This window comes from Passer domesticus, chromosome 20 (assembly GCF_036417665.1).
Source record: "Passer domesticus isolate bPasDom1 chromosome 20, bPasDom1.hap1, whole genome shotgun sequence".
Classification (NCBI taxonomy): domain Eukaryota; kingdom Metazoa; phylum Chordata; class Aves; order Passeriformes; family Passeridae; genus Passer; species Passer domesticus.
The window spans coordinates 4,339,007-4,356,404 of record NC_087493.1 but is presented as its reverse complement, the minus strand read 5'-3'; the positions used below and the strand labels follow the sequence as shown (position 1 = coordinate 4,356,404).

The 17,398-nt window shown below is 51.5% G+C and overlaps 1 protein-coding gene across 2 annotated transcripts; it reads right to left on the bottom strand.

Moving 5' to 3' along the window:
* Positions 1-512: 512 nt before the first annotated feature.
* On the bottom strand, positions 513-16,895 carry CACNG5 (calcium voltage-gated channel auxiliary subunit gamma 5). Of its 2 annotated transcripts, none has more exons than XM_064395265.1 (7): positions 16,740-16,895; positions 11,909-12,213; positions 4,963-5,226; positions 4,333-4,419; positions 3,315-3,455; positions 2,496-2,641; positions 513-2,109 (listed from the first exon to the last, which is right to left on the bottom strand). In XM_064395265.1, exons 3-7 carry the CDS (start codon positions 5,168-5,170, stop codon positions 1,852-1,854), a joined length of 840 nt encoding a protein of 279 aa, XP_064251335.1. In that variant the 5' UTR covers positions 5,171-5,226; positions 11,909-12,213; positions 16,740-16,895; the 3' UTR covers positions 513-1,851. The 2 variants fall into 2 exon arrangements, with proteins under 2 accessions (XP_064251335.1, XP_064251337.1); XM_064395267.1 differs by having other exon boundaries at positions 11,909-12,208; positions 16,740-16,889.
* Between the last annotated feature and the right edge of the window lie 503 nt (positions 16,896-17,398).

The following is a 17,398-nucleotide window of genomic DNA, read 5'->3' as shown; positions in this document are numbered from 1 at the left end:
GTGGTTTGTCAGGCTGGGGGCAGGTGAGGACCAGCATATTTGTTCCTGGAGGGTGGGGCTGTGTTGTGCTTTGGTGCCTGAACCTTCCCAGCAGCCAAGCTGTCACCTAGCACTTAAAAACTGGGAGAGCACAAAAATGCTTGAGGGTCCTACAGAAACTGAAGTTGAACAGAACTGTGTCTACAGAAATATTGCCCTGATTTTAAAACTTTGCAAATTAGGAATCTACCCAGATATACACTAAATATGCATTACTTGCTTCTCTGGAGGATGTGGAGAGGAGTAATCCTGTGTCCAGAGCTGGCTGGATACTCTCCTGCAGTGATGTCCTGTGGAATGGGTGTTGTAATGGATGCAAACAGTGGTGCTGCACCAGGCCTTGGCCCCTGCTTTGGAGGAGTTTGTAAATAATAAATATTTAATAGCAAATAAAAAATAATAATATTAAATAATAACAACCAAGAGGTCCAACATTCATTACGCAGTGTGCTACAGATGAGGTTAAAACTGCATATATTCTATTTCTTTTAATTAACAGTAAGACAAAACAAGCTCAAATATACCAAGAGTCCCCAGAAGGTTTTGTTCTGCAGAACAGAAATTTTCAGAAAGGTTGAAAATAAAAAGAACAGAAATAAAGTTTGGGCAAAGCTCTTTCTCCTGCAAGGTGACAAGCTGGGGCTCGCATGAGGGATCACAGCCTTTTCCTTCCCTGCCCTTTGTTTTCCATCAGTGGCAGTGGTGTTTTCCCCTGGCAGCTGGCTAAGGCCAAAATGCCAAAGCATCAAATGAAATTTTCAAACTTAAAACCTCAAAATAAATACACACACACATAAAAAAAAGACAAAAACCAAAAAACAAAAACAAAACAAAACAAAAAAAAACAACCAAACCCAAAAAAACCAAACCAGAGAAATTACCATTTTCTTGCCAAAATGTAAAATAAGCCAACTATTTTGCTGCAGTGGACTGGTACCAATAATTTAAGCTACATCACTTTACACCAGTTTGGGGTCTTGCCTTTCACTGAAATAACTTCTTTCCACTAAATCACACACCTGATGTTTCCCACGGGAAATATTTAGGTTGTTTTCCACTCAATGCTGCACTGAAATTCTCCCATTTATGCTTCAGGCCTCCTGTCTATAGGATGGCAGAGGAAATTTGGGTGCTGGAGCCATCCCTCCAGCCCAGCACCCCAGAGTGCCTCCAATCCAACATGAGATATTTAAGCAACAGTTTCCAAGTGGCCATAAAGGAACAACGAGCTGCTGGTGTCCAAGCCTGCTGAGGTCTCATGGAAGGATGGCTATTTCCCATTCCAGCCTGGCTGGAAGTGATATCCAGCAGTGAGAGATACCAACCAGTAAGTGCTCAGTCAAGACAAAATTTATATTTTTCTAATGCTGGTTGTTTTTTGGAAAGTTACACAAATCTTTTATGCCTGCTGGTGTTCAGGCCCGTAAATATAGAACTCAATGATACAGTCGAATGCACAAACTTTATCAGCCTACCTACCTACACCAAAAAAATACACCTTTTTTTTTTCCTTAGTTCTACTCTATTTTCTTTTTCCTGCTCTTGAGTCCAGCCCTGGATTTATCCCCCAGGCAGAACTGCTGTTTGCTCAGCGGGATGAGCTGAGAGAGGAGAGATCCTTAGTTATGCAGAGAGGAGTAAAACAACCCAAAAAACAAAGAAAGGGAAACATCCCAATTCTCTAGGTTACACTATTGGTTATATAACCAATCTCTCTGGTTATATTTCCGCTCCTATAAATAGAGAATTGGCCAGAAAGAGCGGCCTAAAAAAACGACAGACGGAGTCGGGGCGCGGGGCGGGGCGCGGGGCTCAGCACGGGGACGAGGACATCTGGTCGTAGTCGGGGCACTTGAGCAGGGCTGGGTAGTTACTGTTCATCTGCAGGGACGCCTCGCTGGAGATGTCCGAGGGGCTGCGGCCCCGCGCCCACGCGTCCGGGTGCAGGAACTGCCCCGAATAGTCGGAGCAGTTGCTCAGGCGGGGCCGGTAGAAGCCGGGGTGGGGTCTGTAGAGGTCCTCGGCCGTGTAGCGCTTCATGAACAGGTACACGGACATCACCCCGGCACTCTGCGGGACAGAGACACGGCCTGAGGCTCTCCCTGCCCAGGGCTGCACCAGCACTCACACAGGGCAACGCAGAAATTGCCTTTTTGTGTTGTGCTGATGCTCAAAAGAACTCGAGCGCCATCACTTCCCTGCCCCGTGCCGTGGGTCTGTGCAATGAATAATGCAGCACAACCACATCTCTGCTTTTCATGCCTGGCATCAAACTGTGATCAAATGCCCCATCACAGTTCTTCATGTGTGGTTTGTCCCCTCACATGTCCCCTTCACACCACATCACCCCCTACCCTCCCAGCCCTCCCTTAAGCCCCGTCTGAGCCCCCTTTTTGCCAACAGCCTCAGTCTGCCCACACCAGGAATGGGATACACTTGTTACAGGGTGTGGGTACCTCTGTGAGAAGGAACGAGATGGCAGAGAAGGCAAAGGACCACCCATATTTGTAATTGAAGAACGACTCCGAGTCCTTGGTCCTGTTGAGCATCTCATCATTAATGCTGGATATGTAGAGGACCAGCCCCACCACCAGTGACAGACCTGGGGAAGGACAGTGGGGAATGCTTCAGGGGTGAAGCTGCTGAAGAAGCACCTTCCTAAAGGCCTGGCTTTGTGAGAAAGTGAAAAAACTTGGGAGTGTGCTTGTAATAACTGGGGAAAGGAACTGCCCTCCTGCTGCTCCAACCCAGGGCACTCCTCTCATTCGAGTCAAACATTCCCTGCTCAGGGAAATCTGTGAGCACTGGGAGGATAGATCTGCTCCAGTAGGAGCTGCTTCAAAGCTCAGCTGTCACAGCTATTTGTTTAGCACTTGCACAACACCATGAATAAAACATTCACTTTTCTCATGCAGACACAGCCCAACTGAGCAGTTTGAAGTTTCAGATCTCTCCGGCAACTGATGTTTCACAAGAAGCATCCTCTCTCCCAGCACCTGTTCCTGCCTTGGTGGGGGAGCCTTTCCCACATTTCCACAAAGCTCTCCATCCATCCATCCATCCATCCATCCATCCATCCATCCATCCATCCATCCATCCATCCATCCATCCATCCATCCATCCCACAAGGTCTGATCAGGCTGTGGGACTGAGCTGGGAGTGATGAGTCCGACAAGGAGCCAGCAGGGCAGGTTAGGAGAACACCAGCAGCTACCAAAGCAAACGTGCTCCATGCTCAAGGGCTGTCAGGAGAAAACCTGGCTTGCAGAACTCACCTGAGAGGATGAAGAATATCCCCGAGACAAAGGCGAGGATGGTCCTGTGGGGGCGGATGTGGCCGATGTTGCTCAGGATGAAGCCGATGAACATGAAGAAGAGGCTGACCAGAGGGAAGGGGGTGGCAGAGCGGATCATCTCTGGTGAGAGAGGGGCAGAGGGAAGTGAGAACAGGTTAACATTCCCTAAATAGTGTGAGTTACGTGCTTGGCTGAGTGAGAGGGACCCAACCCTTCTGCTCAGATCATGTTTCTGAGTTTCTCTCCTTGCTAATGATCTGAGTAAAACACAGAATTATGGAATCACAGAATGGTTTGTGTTGGAAGGGACCTTACATTCCAGCTCTCTGCCATGGGCAGGGACACCTTCCACTATCCCAGGTTGCTCCAGACTCCATCCAACCTGGCCTTGAACATTTTCAGGGATGGAGCATCCACAGACTTTCTGGGCAATCTGTGCCACTGTCTCATTTCCATGGTGGTGACTCTGCTGATGTTTGCATTTCTGAGGGTTCCTGTGTGAAATGTTGCATAGGAAACCATAAGAACCTGCATTTTTCTCTAGCTTCACTGCATGTTTTCAAAGCACTTCTATTTATTAATTCAGAAATTACTGCAGAATTCATCGTGAGAGCTGTGACAATCCATCCTTAATTCATCCTCCTATATAATGTGTAAAATTGCTAGGGAATAAATACAGCTGCAAATTATGGAGAGGAGACTAAAAAGCCAAACACTTTGATAAACATTAGTGCTGAATAGCCAGTGACAGGAAATTGTACAGCTTAAAACCTCTGTGGCCGTCCTGCCATTAGAAAGGGATGCCCCCAAAAGCTCATGAGAACTCTGGGCAATTCCCATAGTAAAAAATGTAGTTGCATCATTGTGTGGCAGCACTGTCAAGGAACTCAGAGCTTCTTTGGCAAGGGCACAAAGGGGATTTCTTGAGGACGGTCCCTAGTGCTTGGGACTCCTGATTTGCAGGATGTAAAGGGTGGAATCCCACCAAACCACTTACTCAGGACGTTGATTGTGGATTCAGAGGTCAGCTGGATGTTCATGGGCATGACGTACTCGATGGTGAAGCACCGGCCACGCTCCTCACCTGCAGCAGACACGGACAAAAACGTGAACTCTGGTTTAAAGTCATCCCAGGGGCCATACCAGAGCTCCTCACTTCTTCCCTGACTTTTCCAAAGCAGCTGAAACTTTGTGACATTTCAGATTGGTCACTTTGAGATTCCCACTCCCTTGGGTTCTATTCAACTCTGTCCCTGCAGCCAAGCTGCTTCATCAAACTTGGCACAGGCAGAGGGAATGGTCCAGCTGACCTGAATCTGAATTTTGCAGGGATGAAATGGAAAGTTTTTAGCTGCTGCCCAAGGCGTCGTGGCTGCAGCTCTGGAACAGGGCAGGTGGTCTGGCAGGGCAGCAGCAAACTCACCTAAGCCTGTGTGCAAAGTCAGATTTATCCTTTGGGCTGTTAAAGTCAGGCATGAAGAGATGACATTGCTTGCCAAAAGTTGTGCCTGAGTTTGGAAGCAGGGATGGGCGAAGCCTCAAAAAATACCATTTTTCTCAGCCCTTTCCTGCTGGATGGCACTGACACACAAGAAACTAAGGTGACTTTTTGGCCGGGAGACCCTACCTGCCAGAAAGCAGACCCTCCAGAGCCCCGAGTGCAGCGAGAGCTTGATCTCCGCCGTCTGGTTCTGGGGCTGGACAATGCCCTCCTCCAGGTAGAGCCAGTAGTCGGTGCTGACGGAGATGCCCAGCAGGCCGAGGCCGCAGACGGCGAACACGCTGCTGAGCAGGGTCAGCGCCTTCCTGCTGCACGCGCTCATCGCCAACCGCATCGGCCGCGCCGCGCCGCGACGGGAGGAGCGCCCAGCACGGAGCCCCAAGCTCTGCCCTGAACCGAGAGGAGACGTTAGAACCAGCACTGACAGAGCCAGAGCTTGCACAAATCCCATCGCACTGCTGCCCCGCGCCGGGCCGGGATGGGGAATGGCTCAGCACAGACGGGATGGGGAATGGCTCAGCACAGACGGGATGGGGAACGGCTCAGCACAGACCGGGAATGCCTCAGTGTCCTGGATTGCCACTCAAATTGTATTCTATTTGCCATCTGTATAGCAGCTGCCTTCTGTTCAGTGGGCAGTTTTCCTTATCTCTTCCACACCCATTCCTCCCTCCGGGGAGACATCTGCTGATACCAGGCCATGGAATGTCCCTGCATGGCTGATGAGAACCACAGCATCCACTGGGAGATGTGAGCCCAGAGGGAGGAGCCAAGCATTCCTACCTGGATATAATCTGAGATTTCAAACATTCCTACTCAGATATAATCTTGAGATTCTGGAACACCAGCACGACTTCTCCACTGGATTTCCCAGAGGAACAGCAGCTGCCTCTTCCCCTGGATCTTCAGAGGAAGACTACACCCTGCTACAGGATCCCTGCTCCAGCAGAACCACCCCTGACACTCCAGGAGGGCTGCAGCCACAATTCCAATTGGATTGTTACTAACACCCTGACCCACAGGGTGTCAGGTTGTGTCTGACCCTGTCAATGTTGTTTTGGTTTACTGCATTGTTTATTTTATCCTTTTATTTTCCTCCCTAATAAAGAACTCCCTAATATTCCCGCTCCCATATTTTTGCGTGAGAGCCCCTTAATTTAAAATTTATAGCAATTTGGAGGGAGGTGGTTTACATTTTCCATTTCAGGGGAGAATCCTGCCTTCCTTAGCAGACACCTGTCTTTCCAAACTAAAACACACAACATGGATGGGAATGGGAGCAGCTCCTTCCTTGGCTCCTGTTGGGTTTGCTGCAGGTGAATTCCTGCTGCTCCAGCCAGAGCTGGCACTGATCCCCCAAGGATGGAGGCGAACTGCAGCATCTTATCTTATCTCCCTGCACAGCCTTATCAAGTGCTGCCAGTCCCTGGCACAGGAGCTGCTGAGGATCAAGGATTAACAAAGCTGCTCTTAACTGCTGGACCAAGCCCAGCCCCGAGCAGCTCCCATCACCATCCCTCTCCCCTCCAACACTGCCACTTTTCCACTTCCATGGTAGAGCCACCAATCAGGAGATCATGCTAATTTTGCAAAGGCCATGCTACATTTATGACATCATCAAACAACTTGAAGCAGAGTGGCAGGGAAATGGGGACTGAGAGCTGCAGCCAGGCCCTGGGCAAACCTTAAAGGAAAAGCTTCCCTCGTGCCCATGTCGCTTATGTATAGCATATTTTAAAATTATTATTATTTTATTGCCCTTTTGCTACTTTGGGCAAATTAGCAGTTCCTATGGTGCCCTGCAGACTGACAAAATAGCACCAAAAATCAGATTTCTTAGTGCAGTGGAAAAAAAGTGAAATTGGTATGGGGGGAAGGGAGGTGGGGGGGAACCCACAGCAACAAAAGATTAGAGGAATAAGAGCAAGAATGAAAAGATACGTGTGAGAGATGGTCTTGTGTGGAGTAGCAGGGAGGCAGATAGTGCCACTGACTGCTGCTGTAAAGGCAGAATGAATCACAGATAAGTGCCATGTCATGTATATTTTCCAAGGCACATTTTGCTGCTATTCAGCACTGCAAGCAATAGGGAAAAATATCTCAATCCAGCTAGACAACAAAAGCTACTGACTTTCTAAGCAGGCTGCATCTTCCTTGGACTCCCTTTAGAGCTGCACTAGTTTTGTTTCATGCTCTCAGGAGCAGCTCCATCACTCCTGTGCTCCCTTGGTGAGCAGACTCCCTGGGAGAGAAGTCCTGTTGCTATTATCACTGCAGTAAAGGTGGTGGGTTTAGTGATTAAATCAGGAGACACATATCCTGCCTGGACCAGGAGATGACAACGCTCTGCTCCAACACGACCAAACAGACTGGAGGAAGGTGTTTTTTTCTAGTGCCTCAAATGCAAATATATTAATTCTCCCTTGCTTACACAGACTCTCAGAGATGCCAAAAGTCCTCACAGCTTGTACTTTTACACCTGAAAGCCTCCAAGGATAATGTTGTGCCATAATTCCCTCATGGTGAAAGCGAGTTGCTGATGCTGAGAGAGGTTTCTTGCTCCTCCAGCACTCTGGGGAGCTCTGAGCTCTTGCAGTGCTCATCCCCAGCACTTCTGTCTCACAAATCCACAGCACCAGCTCCCCACACCCATCCTGGGTTGTGTTTGCAGCAGTTTCATTTAGATTAACATGAAGGAAACTTGTAGTTACTGTGGAGTCCAAAGAGCATTTACTGAACAGATGCAACACCCAAGGTCTGTGTGCCCCTCCAGCTCACTGCTCTGGGCAGCAATAAGAGAGAAAAGCAGGGAATGCTGCTGGAAGAGTATCAAATTCTTGAGTGAAAGGCAGAGAAGGAGAGAGAGTCTTTAATTATCAGATCTGACCTCGAGTCCAAAGCAGGCAAGTACATCTTGGGAGGAAGCAGATGTACTTGCACCCTCAAGCGCTGCAACAGCTTTGACAATTCCCTTCCATATGAAATTAAGGATTTGGCTCTTCCTACGTTCACACTGTGCCTTTTCCCAGAAGGTTCCAACCTACAGCAAGGGATTGCTGTCTCCAGACAGCCCAAGAAAGTGCTCCAGCTCACATTCCTGCAAGCTTTCCCTCCACCTTTGGCTTTGCTAACCAGCCTCATTTCCAATGCTATTTAATGCTTCCCTCAGCTCAAGAAAAGTAGGATGTGTTCCCAGGAGAAATACCTCCCTGCTAGGGGAGCAAGGAGCCAAGTGCTGAGAGGATGCTCAGATTCTTTTTTCCCTGGAGAATTAGGAGACAGCAGCCAGAGGAGAAATTGGTGGCTATGGGGCAGGGAAGCACATCAGCTCCCATTTCCTGGGGAAGATGGCACTTCCCATCTCTATGGATTCCCACTGGATTCAGCTAAAGCACAGACCCTCTGGCTCATCCATTCTTCTCCCTAGCTCAGCCAGAGCCATATTTTCTAGTTGCTGCCTCAAAATGAACAGCATTTACTACAGGGTGTCTCATCCCTCTTGGCATTTTGGTGCCAAAATGGCAGAAAGAACTGGGATCTATTCTTGGCTCATGTATCATCAACAACCATCCTCCCTGCACATTTTAGTTAATAATGAGCCAAAAATCATAGTAGGGAGTATGTGAAGGTCCAGATAAAGACACTTAGAGGGGAATAATGAAGAATTTCCTGTGATTTGCTGTCCACCAGCATCAGGCACTGGAAAATAGACCCATTTGGGCTCATTTCTGTTGGTGTGACGTGAGCAGCAGGGACAGGGGCTGGGCATCAGCACCTCTCAATTGCCTCATTTCTTTCCCTCTCACACTCCAATTTCCATGAGATCATGGATGTGTTAGAGACTGGTGCCTATTTCTGCCTTGCTGGCACAGGGAATCCAGCCTGGTGTGATGGGGAACAGGGGTAAGGATGGTGCAGAACATCTGCCTGAAACAAACCTCCCAGGTCCAGTGCCTGGAGGACTCACAGGGCTCCCAAGTGAAAGGTTTTTCAAGGACAAGAACAGGTGCTGGCTTGATTATCAGGAAGGATTTTGTCCACAGTGACCTTTATCAATTGTGTTATGCTTCCTATGGCTGTTTGGTTTCCAAGAGGAGCTGGATTTTAAATTAAATGAGTAGAGCCCCAACGATTTCCAGGAAATGGAACCTTAGAGCTGCTCCTGCTCCTTCAATCACACTGTGCATTCTGGTAGTAGTCCAGGGAATAATAAAGGCAGCCTGCAACGTAATCTGCAGTCTTTGTAATGAATTTCTCCTTGCCTTGGAGCAACAGTTGCTGATGGAAACAGCACATAGCCCTTGCTGGGCCTGAATCCTCTGGGAAATGAAATGAGCACTGGCTTTGTTTCTAACGCAGTTCACCCAGATTTGAGTAAGTCCTTACCTGTTGCTGCACAGTCACAGGAAGGAAATATCCTGGGCAGATTTCTGAGCCCACATCTGTGACCTAATGCCAAGCACAAGCCACTGCTCTGGGCTGTGTGGGTGGGCTGAGAAAAATGAATATATCACTGGTCAGCTGCCTGGACAGGATGGGTCACCTCAATAAATCACTGCTCTGGGCTCACCAGAAAACAGCAGCTCCCTCCTGCCCTGGGCAAAGGCAGAAGGAGCACGGCCAAGCCATTGATTTTTATGTGACATCATTTCAAATTTCCTGACAATTGGGAGGAAGGGAAGCCCTGCCAAGGTTATCAGAGCAGACAGGTGGGAAGGGTTTGTTTGTGGAGGGGTGCTGAGGTCCAGGACAAGCCTGGTGGCCTGTGGCTGTGAATGCCTGGTCCATGCTGCAAACCAAGAGCCAAGGGAAACCAGGGATTCAGCCATGGATCTGGAGCAGTGGGAGAGGCAGCGCAGAACGTAAAGGAGAAGGAATGAAGCCAGTGAAAGGGGAGTAGGAAACCCTCTGAGTGAGCAATGGATGTACAAAAAACTTCAGGGACCTGAGTAGGAGCAATCAAATGCTGGAGAGAGTGAGATGTGAAGGAGCTGAACTGAAAGGACCAGATCCCACTAAGCTGCAACAAGAAATTGGGCTGGCTAAAAATAAAGGGCTTTTGAGCAGTGTGATCCCTTCCTCAGGACACAACGCAGGCCATGATATGTGGAAAAAAAAATAGGTCAAGGAGAGCAGCTCTTTCAGAGCAAAACTTCTCAGAGCTGGCAGTGCTTAGGCAGGCAGGACTGTGTCCAGGCCACCACTGCACTGTCACCCTCCTTCAGACAGCACAGCTCACTCTGGCTCCCTCAGGGGTAAAGCCAGAAAAGGCTGATTTGGTCATTAATAACCCTGGTGCAATGGAATGATCCCCCTGAGCTCATGGAGCACCCAAAGGGTGCAAATTCTTCAGCCCCAAAACAGGGTGTGCAGGATGCAGCCTGAGGGGAGCTGAACTGGAGCTCTTTGGGTTGGCAGAGAAGGTTGGACCAGTGTGAGGAGCACATGGGGAGCTGACTTCAACCACAGCTGAGGAGAGGAAGAGGAGGAGATGGTGAGGGCAGCACCCACGGCTCCATCTGGGATCGCAGGAGAAGCAGCTCACAAACCTGACCTGGAAAACTGGGCAGCTGGGAAAGAAATTCTGGTTTTGGAATTACTGCTTGGGAAGAAACAGCCCCTCCTGAAGCTTGGAAAAGGTGTGCTGCAGGCAGGAGAGGAGCACAGGGCTGCTCTGGCTCCACAGAACGGCTGAAGAGAGCAGAGATGGCTGCAGAGAAAAGCAGTGTCTCCTGCTTTTCATTGAGAAGGAAATTTCCAGGGAGGATATGGGTTGGAGCTGTTCTACAGGGTTCCAGGTGCCCTGTCCTAGGCTGTTGGCACCCACCAGCTCCCCTGGCACACAATGCAGGCTGAAATACATCAGGCAGCTTTAAGAGCTGCATTAGTGTCACACAGAAATGTCAGCTTGATTTCTGAGACAGAAAACACGTATTGGAAATTTAAGTGCAGAAATAAATCTTTTTGATGTGGAGGAGGTTCAGCCTGATATTAAGAAATAAAACAGCCCATCTCATGGCAGTTTGAACAAGGGCTTGTAACTGTGACTATGAGCAAACAAACTTCAAAAGGATCAATACTGGGCTTGAAAGCTTCCCCTCAGCTGGGAGCAGCAGCGCGGCGCTGCCATTACCGACGCACAGACACGGCAGCGCTGGATCAATGGGCACACAGGCTCCCCAGGGAGGCTTTAAAAATAAATAAATGAATAAAAAGAAGGCTGGTTGTGAGTTATTTAATCCCAGATTGAGCCACAGCAATAACAAACCTATTAATTTTGTGCTTGTCATCACACACCAGGAGCGCCTGATAAATAATCCGTAAGAAACCACATGTGAGCTCACACACTGCAAGGCTCACCACTAACTGATTTTGGTAATGAGATTACTTGGGATTTTCTCTCTTAAACTTGACTTACATAATTTTTTCTGAGAAGTTGTCTTTTCCTTAGCACTTCCTGTGCTTCATTTCTTGCCAGAGTTATTTTTTGCAGTTTGGTGAAAAAAATCCTGCCATGGCAGTGCAAGAGCGATGGAAATGCTGTATAGAAAGCACCATAACTTGAATCTCCAAGGCTGACCCACTTCCCTCTCCTTCTTTATCTCACACCAGCCTTTTTGCTGTGGACTGCTCAAAACCTGCCCTTTTGCCTGGGTCAGGTTTGCAGGGGGTAACTCAGCCCCCTCAGCTCCAGCACCAAATATATGGAGATCAAATGATATTCCCAAGGTCAAAGGAGAAGTTACTGAGATTTATTTCCCACCCCAGCCCTGAAAGCAGACCAGTTCCCAAACTGGCCATGTCTGCCACGCTGCTGCACTTGCTGGAGTGATGGCACTGCTCCAGCTCTTTCACACTAATGGCTTGGGATGAACCCAGCACTTCCAGCAAATAAAATCATCCACCAAGCAGTCCCCATGGTCCTGGTTCCCAGGCTGCGGGCACAGCCCGTGTGTGTGCAGCCAGTCTCGTTCACATGGTCCTTCTGGATCCACAGATATCCCCCACAAAACTTTTATGGAGCCCATCCCACCCACGTGTCTCCTTTTCCCTCGGTGTTTCAGGCTCTTACCTCTATTTACCCCAGCTGAAGGGATGCTTTGGCAAGTGGAGAACCTGTGGTGGGGCTGAAGGTGTGAAGAGCAGTTCTGGCAGATCAGCTGCAAGGATGAGGGTCCTCACTGGAGGCTTCAGCTGCTGGATGGTCTGGGAGGAGCTGGGAGTGGGATGGCTTTGGAAACAGGCAGGAGCTGAAGGGAGGGCACAGCCTCAGCTCTCCCCCTCTGACTGAGCCACAGGAGGCTTGCAGGGTGCTGGGACACAGGGACAGGCAGATGGCAGGCAGGTCTCTGCATCCACGTGCTGGCAGCTCCTGCCCTGGGGTGTTGTAGAAAAGCATTACACAAAGTGCATTTCTCGAGAGGGAAACAGGAGCTAAAGCTCTGAGCTTGCAATATTGCCCACACACCCAGGTCCAGCTCTCCAGGCCTAACCTAAATCTATCTGTTCAAAGTTTACATCCCTAACAATAGCTGAGCCCTGCCCTTTGCAGAGCTCTTCCCAAAGCCCTCTCTCCCTACCAAATCTGACACAGAATTCTCCTACTCACAGTGTGTCAGAACGCTCACAGTCAGGGATCTGAGCCCAACTGCGGATTTCAATACCCCACAAAAAGCTACAAAAGCAGAATGAAAGAGGGAAATATCTAATGCTGCAAAGCAAAGCAGCTGGGGACTGTGCTGGAGGAGCTGCAGAAGCCTCGCTGCCATGGGAGCAGTGCCTGCCCATTAACCTCTGCCTGAGGTGCAGTGTGGCTCCTATTTAGATCCCAAAGACAGGAGCTGCAGTACCCCAACGATCCAGTGCCCCTGTTCAGGCTGCAGCCCCTGCTGCCCTCTGCTCGCCTCGGCTGGCACAGGGACAGAGCCAGGGACCAGGGGGAGCAGCTGGCTCAGCCCTGCACATCCACTCGCTCCTCCAGCACCAAGCTTGGGCTGCCCTGGTGGGCTATTAAAGCTTTAACAGCCGGTCCTTGTTCACTTCCAAGTATCATTTAAGTTGGCACAAAGTGCTATAAGAGCCTTGTAGATTAAAAACGGAAGAACAGTCCTCTTCCTTGCAGCTTTTCAAGGTTCCTGTGTCCTTCCAGCAGCAAGGCAGGTAACGACTGAAGTACTCAAGCACCTCGTCTATAAGACATTGATGTTTTAAACTGAAGTGGGTGTGAGCAGAGCCCCCAAATTCAGTGTAAGCACTTCAAGGGCTGTCCATGAAATGTCTCTGAGCTATAAACACTCACTGCTGTGGAAGGTGTAAGAAAAGCCCCAGGTACAGCCCGAGCTCGGGAGCTGAGGCTGCTCAGCAGAGAGGGGCCAACATCCCCAGTTCCTTCTTTTCCCCTTAACGATCACTGCATGACAGCTTGAGCTAAATTAAGCTTGCTGGGAGGTAAAAATAGCATCAAGGGCTAATTAAAGCTCTTGCACTCCCTGTGTCGGTGGGTACCTGAGCTGGGGAGGCAGGCAGCCACAGCTCTTCCCCCACTCCCGCTCTGCTCAGCAGTGCTGGCAGCTGGAGGGGTTTTATGAGCAATTTCAGAGTGATAAATGAGAGAAAGGCAGCAGTCCCCCCAGGGCCCTGGGCTCTCTGAGGGCTGCAGACAAGTGGCACGTTGGGCAGGCAGCACGCGCTGCCCTCGCTGCAGGGACCTGCGTCCCCTCGGCGTGGTTAGAGATGATGGATGGAGGGAGCAGTGCCTCGTCAGCCAGGAGCCTGCATTCCCTATTCCCTGCTTAGAAACAGCTTCACTGCAAAGCCTCTGAGCAGCGAAATGATGGCATAAAGTGCACAAGGGCTGTGTCAGCCACACCTCTGGCAAAAGAACCCGGTGACACTCGTGGCTGCCACTAAACCCAGTGACCAAGGCCAGCAGCTGCTCCACCTGGCTTTGCCCCAGCCCTGTGGGACACAGCTCCTTGGAAGCTGGTGGTGATGTCTTCATGCACAACTCCCAGGTCTGACACTGAGCAGCCACCAAAGTTTGGTCCCATTTTCACATAAGAGAAGTCTTTTCTTTATGCAGCGTGTGGGGTTTAATAATCAGAAACATTAATGTACGTAAGTATTTATACACCACTGGAGGTACTAAACTTTCTACCACCCAGATTTTAGCAAGATTTGTTAGTTCCAGTATTTAACAGGGCAGACAAGGCAGGAAAAGCCATGCATGAGGTGGAGCAGCCTGAGAAGAGGCCATGGGCTCACCTGTCCTGCTCAGCACAGGGAGGTGCAGCCACATCCTGGCCAAGGCTGTGGGAACAGGCAGGGAATGGACTTGGTCTCACCCTTCTCCATCCTTCCCCCAGGCCAGCACCTCTGCCCAGGTGCAACCTGGCCTGGCTGTGTGTGCCTGGTCTCTGTGCTCCTGTCCTCTGTACCCACCCAGCAGCACCTCTCCTGCCACCTACACCCGACCTGTTATTCCCAGCCAGAGCTGCTGCAGGGAAAAGGAACATCTGCCCATTCTGTGTCTGTGGGAAGGAGCCAGGGCCACCTGTGGGGATTTGGGGCAGGTCCTGCCCTGGCAGACCTGAGCCTCTGCTCCCTGGGGATGGGGATGTCGTCAGGAAGCACAGGTTGGGCACTGGGTGGGGAAATGAATTATGCACAACTTGTCCTGGGTCAGTGGATGCAGCTGCTGTGCTGCTCCAATAACGCCCTCAGTGCAGCCTTGACACGGCTCTAACAGGGGTTTTCACTGATAAGCAATATCTCTCTCATTAATAAAAGAAAAACTGTAATTCCTATCTTCCTAAAAGACCGCACACAAACTCCACTCATCTGTGACAGCCCATGATGAGCCATTTTCTGAGCCTGATGAAGGCATGTGTGTTGTCCTTGCACAAATTCCATTTTACCAGTAAATATTTTACTACAAATATCAGAAGTTGTGGCTCTACAGCTTTAAAAGTCAGTGTGACTTTGACACCAAACCATCTTTCTAGAACACACCTAGAACCCAAACTTTTAATTTCAGTGAGATTAAGATCCCCACATAACTAGATGATGGGGTCTAGGTCAAAAGCGATTTTTAAAATGCAATGTTAAACCCAGGGGTTTAAAACCCAGGGGTTTAAATCTTCCCAGCTGATTTAGGAAAAGCTCCTGGTGCTCACTCCAGCCTCACAGCACACAGCTCACTGATACCATTGAAATCTCTGCAGGCTTGTGCATTATTTCTCTTTTGTATTTTATATTCCCTCCCCTCTCCATAAATAAAGCTGAAGCTGCAAAAGCTGTGCTATGGATGCTGCCAGGTGGAAATTCATTCAGCTCAATGAATATATTCAACAGCTACAAGAATACAGCAAGGAATCAGAGAAACCCCCACGCAGAGGCATTTCTGTCCCCTGGATGTCACTTGGGGCAGCCCGGGGACAAGGTGTGATGGCACAGGATGGGCTGCTGGGAGCCACTCTCCTGCCCTTGGGCTTTTTAGGTGGGTCCCGACATGACAGACTGAAATGTGCTGCTCAAACAGTGGCAGAGGAGCCTGTGAAAGGAGCCCAGACACGAGGCACTTGTGAAACCAAAGGGCAGCAGTGATGGAGACACAGGAACGCTCCTCCAGCAAAGCTGCCAGCCTGGGTCATGCCACAGCACTCACTCTGCTGCAGGAAACTCAGCAGAAATTCTCTTCTTTAGCTGAAATAGTCTTTAGCAGTGCTCTGGCTGAAGCTGTGCTATCTTCAGGGAATGCAACACCCTCGCTGCTCTTTCCAAAGGCTCGCCTGTACCGTGCAGGCACCCGCCAGCTCTGGCCGGGCCTCCTCTGCCCCAGGGGGATTTGGGGATACAGGCACACAGTGGTGACATTGGTGACAGCGGTGCCGGGGTCAGACCCGCTCCCCGGGCACCCCAAGGAGCTCCTGCAGCTCCGTGCCTGGAAGCCCAGCCCTGAGAGCTGCAGAAAGCATCCCGCGCCAGGGGCTGCCGAAGTTCTACCAACAGCCGGCAATTAACCCAGAGCCAAAGGCCGTGCCAGAGCCGCCCTGCTCGCCACCACATCTCACATCTCACAGCATCTCACAGCATCTCACCACCGTCCCCGGGCTGTGGATGAGGAGCTCGTGCAGTGAGGCCAGGCTCCACGTCCCCGCTCCCCGTTCTTATGGTAACACACGATCCAGCCTTTCCCCTCACCCCGGCGCTTCTCTTAAGAAGCAGGTCAGGTTTTTCTCAGATCGCCTGGCTCAATTCTCACTCCCCTCTCCGAGGGGTTTGCCACACTGCAAAACATTCACAGCCTGACTTCCCGCAGGTTTCACATTCCCTGGGAAGGATGCACATCGGTTCCCCAGCAGCACGCTCCGGACTGGCGGCCGAGGACGGGGATGCTCCCGGCGCCGAGACACGGCTCTGTGCGGGGAAAGCCCAGGGACGGGGATCTCGGGGAAGGAGCGCCGGGATTCTCCGGCTTCCTCGTGCTCAGGTCCTTCCCTTGGGAACCGGGGAAGTCAAACGAGCAGTGCCAGCCCCGGGGCAGGGCACCGGGGCACCTCACCCGGGCAGCTCCGGGGCTCCGGCCGCGCCCGCCGGGGCTCGCCGCGCTCGGGGCCGCGCCGGGATGCGGCGGATGCTGCCCGGGGCGGTGCCCGCGCCGCTCCCCGGCCGGCTCCCACTCCCAGGGGAATACGGAAAGCACAGGGATACCTGCCCTGAGCCCTGCGGCTCCGCACCGCATCCCTCTTCCCTCGCCGTTAAACTTTCAGGGCTTTACACCCATTTCGGAGCCCCCACGGAGCCGCCTCCTGGACCGTTCCCCCCCGCTCCCGGGGCAGCCCGGCCCGGAGACGGGCAGGAGCCGCAGCTTTTCCCCTCCCCACGCCAGTCCCGGCACTCACCGGCCCCGCGGGAGCGGCTCCGCGGCGGGACGCGGCGGCGGCCCCGGGGATGCTCCGCTCCGCTCCGCGCCGCGCCGGGAGAGCCCGGGGAGGAGAGGGCATCACATGGCGCCGGCGGGGCCAGCCCACCTCTCCCTCCCCTCCATGCCCCCGTTCCCTCCCTCCTTTCATCCCTCCTTCCCTTTCTCCATCCTCCCCTTCCTCCCTCCCCCTCCCCTCCCTCCTTCTCCAGCCACCCTTTCTTCCTCTCTACCCCTCACCCCCCGCTCACTTCCCTGTATCCCCCTTTTCCCATTCCTGCCTCTCCTTTCACCCTTTCCCTGGATTTCCCCACTTTCCCTCTATTCTCCGCGTTTTTCCTCCTTTCCCTTCTCCTGCTTCCACCCCTGAGCTGTTGCGGGCACTGGGGCAGGGGTGGGATCCAGCCCTGCTCCTGTCCCTCTGTGCCTCCCCCCTTCCCCTCACCCCACACCTGCAAAAACTCCGCTCCGAGCGCTGGGGGCTGCGCTTCCCGGGACGCGGCTCCTTTGGGACCGGGGAAGGGGCAGCTGGCTCAGCAGTGTGGAAAGCACGGCTGAGGACACGGAGACAGCGCGGAGGGCTGGGGGCAGCAATTCCAGCGTGCTGCAGAGCCAGCTTGGCAGGGCTGCCACCGAGGC

Bases quoted from the DNA above. Each gene is read 5' to 3' on its own strand.
- CACNG5 (XM_064395265.1), bottom strand. From the start codon at position 5,170: ATGCGGTTGGCGATGAGCGCGTGCAGCAGGAAGGCGCTGACCCTGCTC. The intron at 2,642-3,314 runs GTGAGTTCTGCA...GTCCTTCCCCAG, and splicing joins GATATTCTTCATCCTCTCAG to GTCTGTCACTGGTGGTGGGG. The intron at 2,110-2,495 runs GTACCCACACCC...TCTGTCCCGCAG, and splicing joins TCTCGTTCCTTCTCACAGAG to AGTGCCGGGGTGATGTCCGT.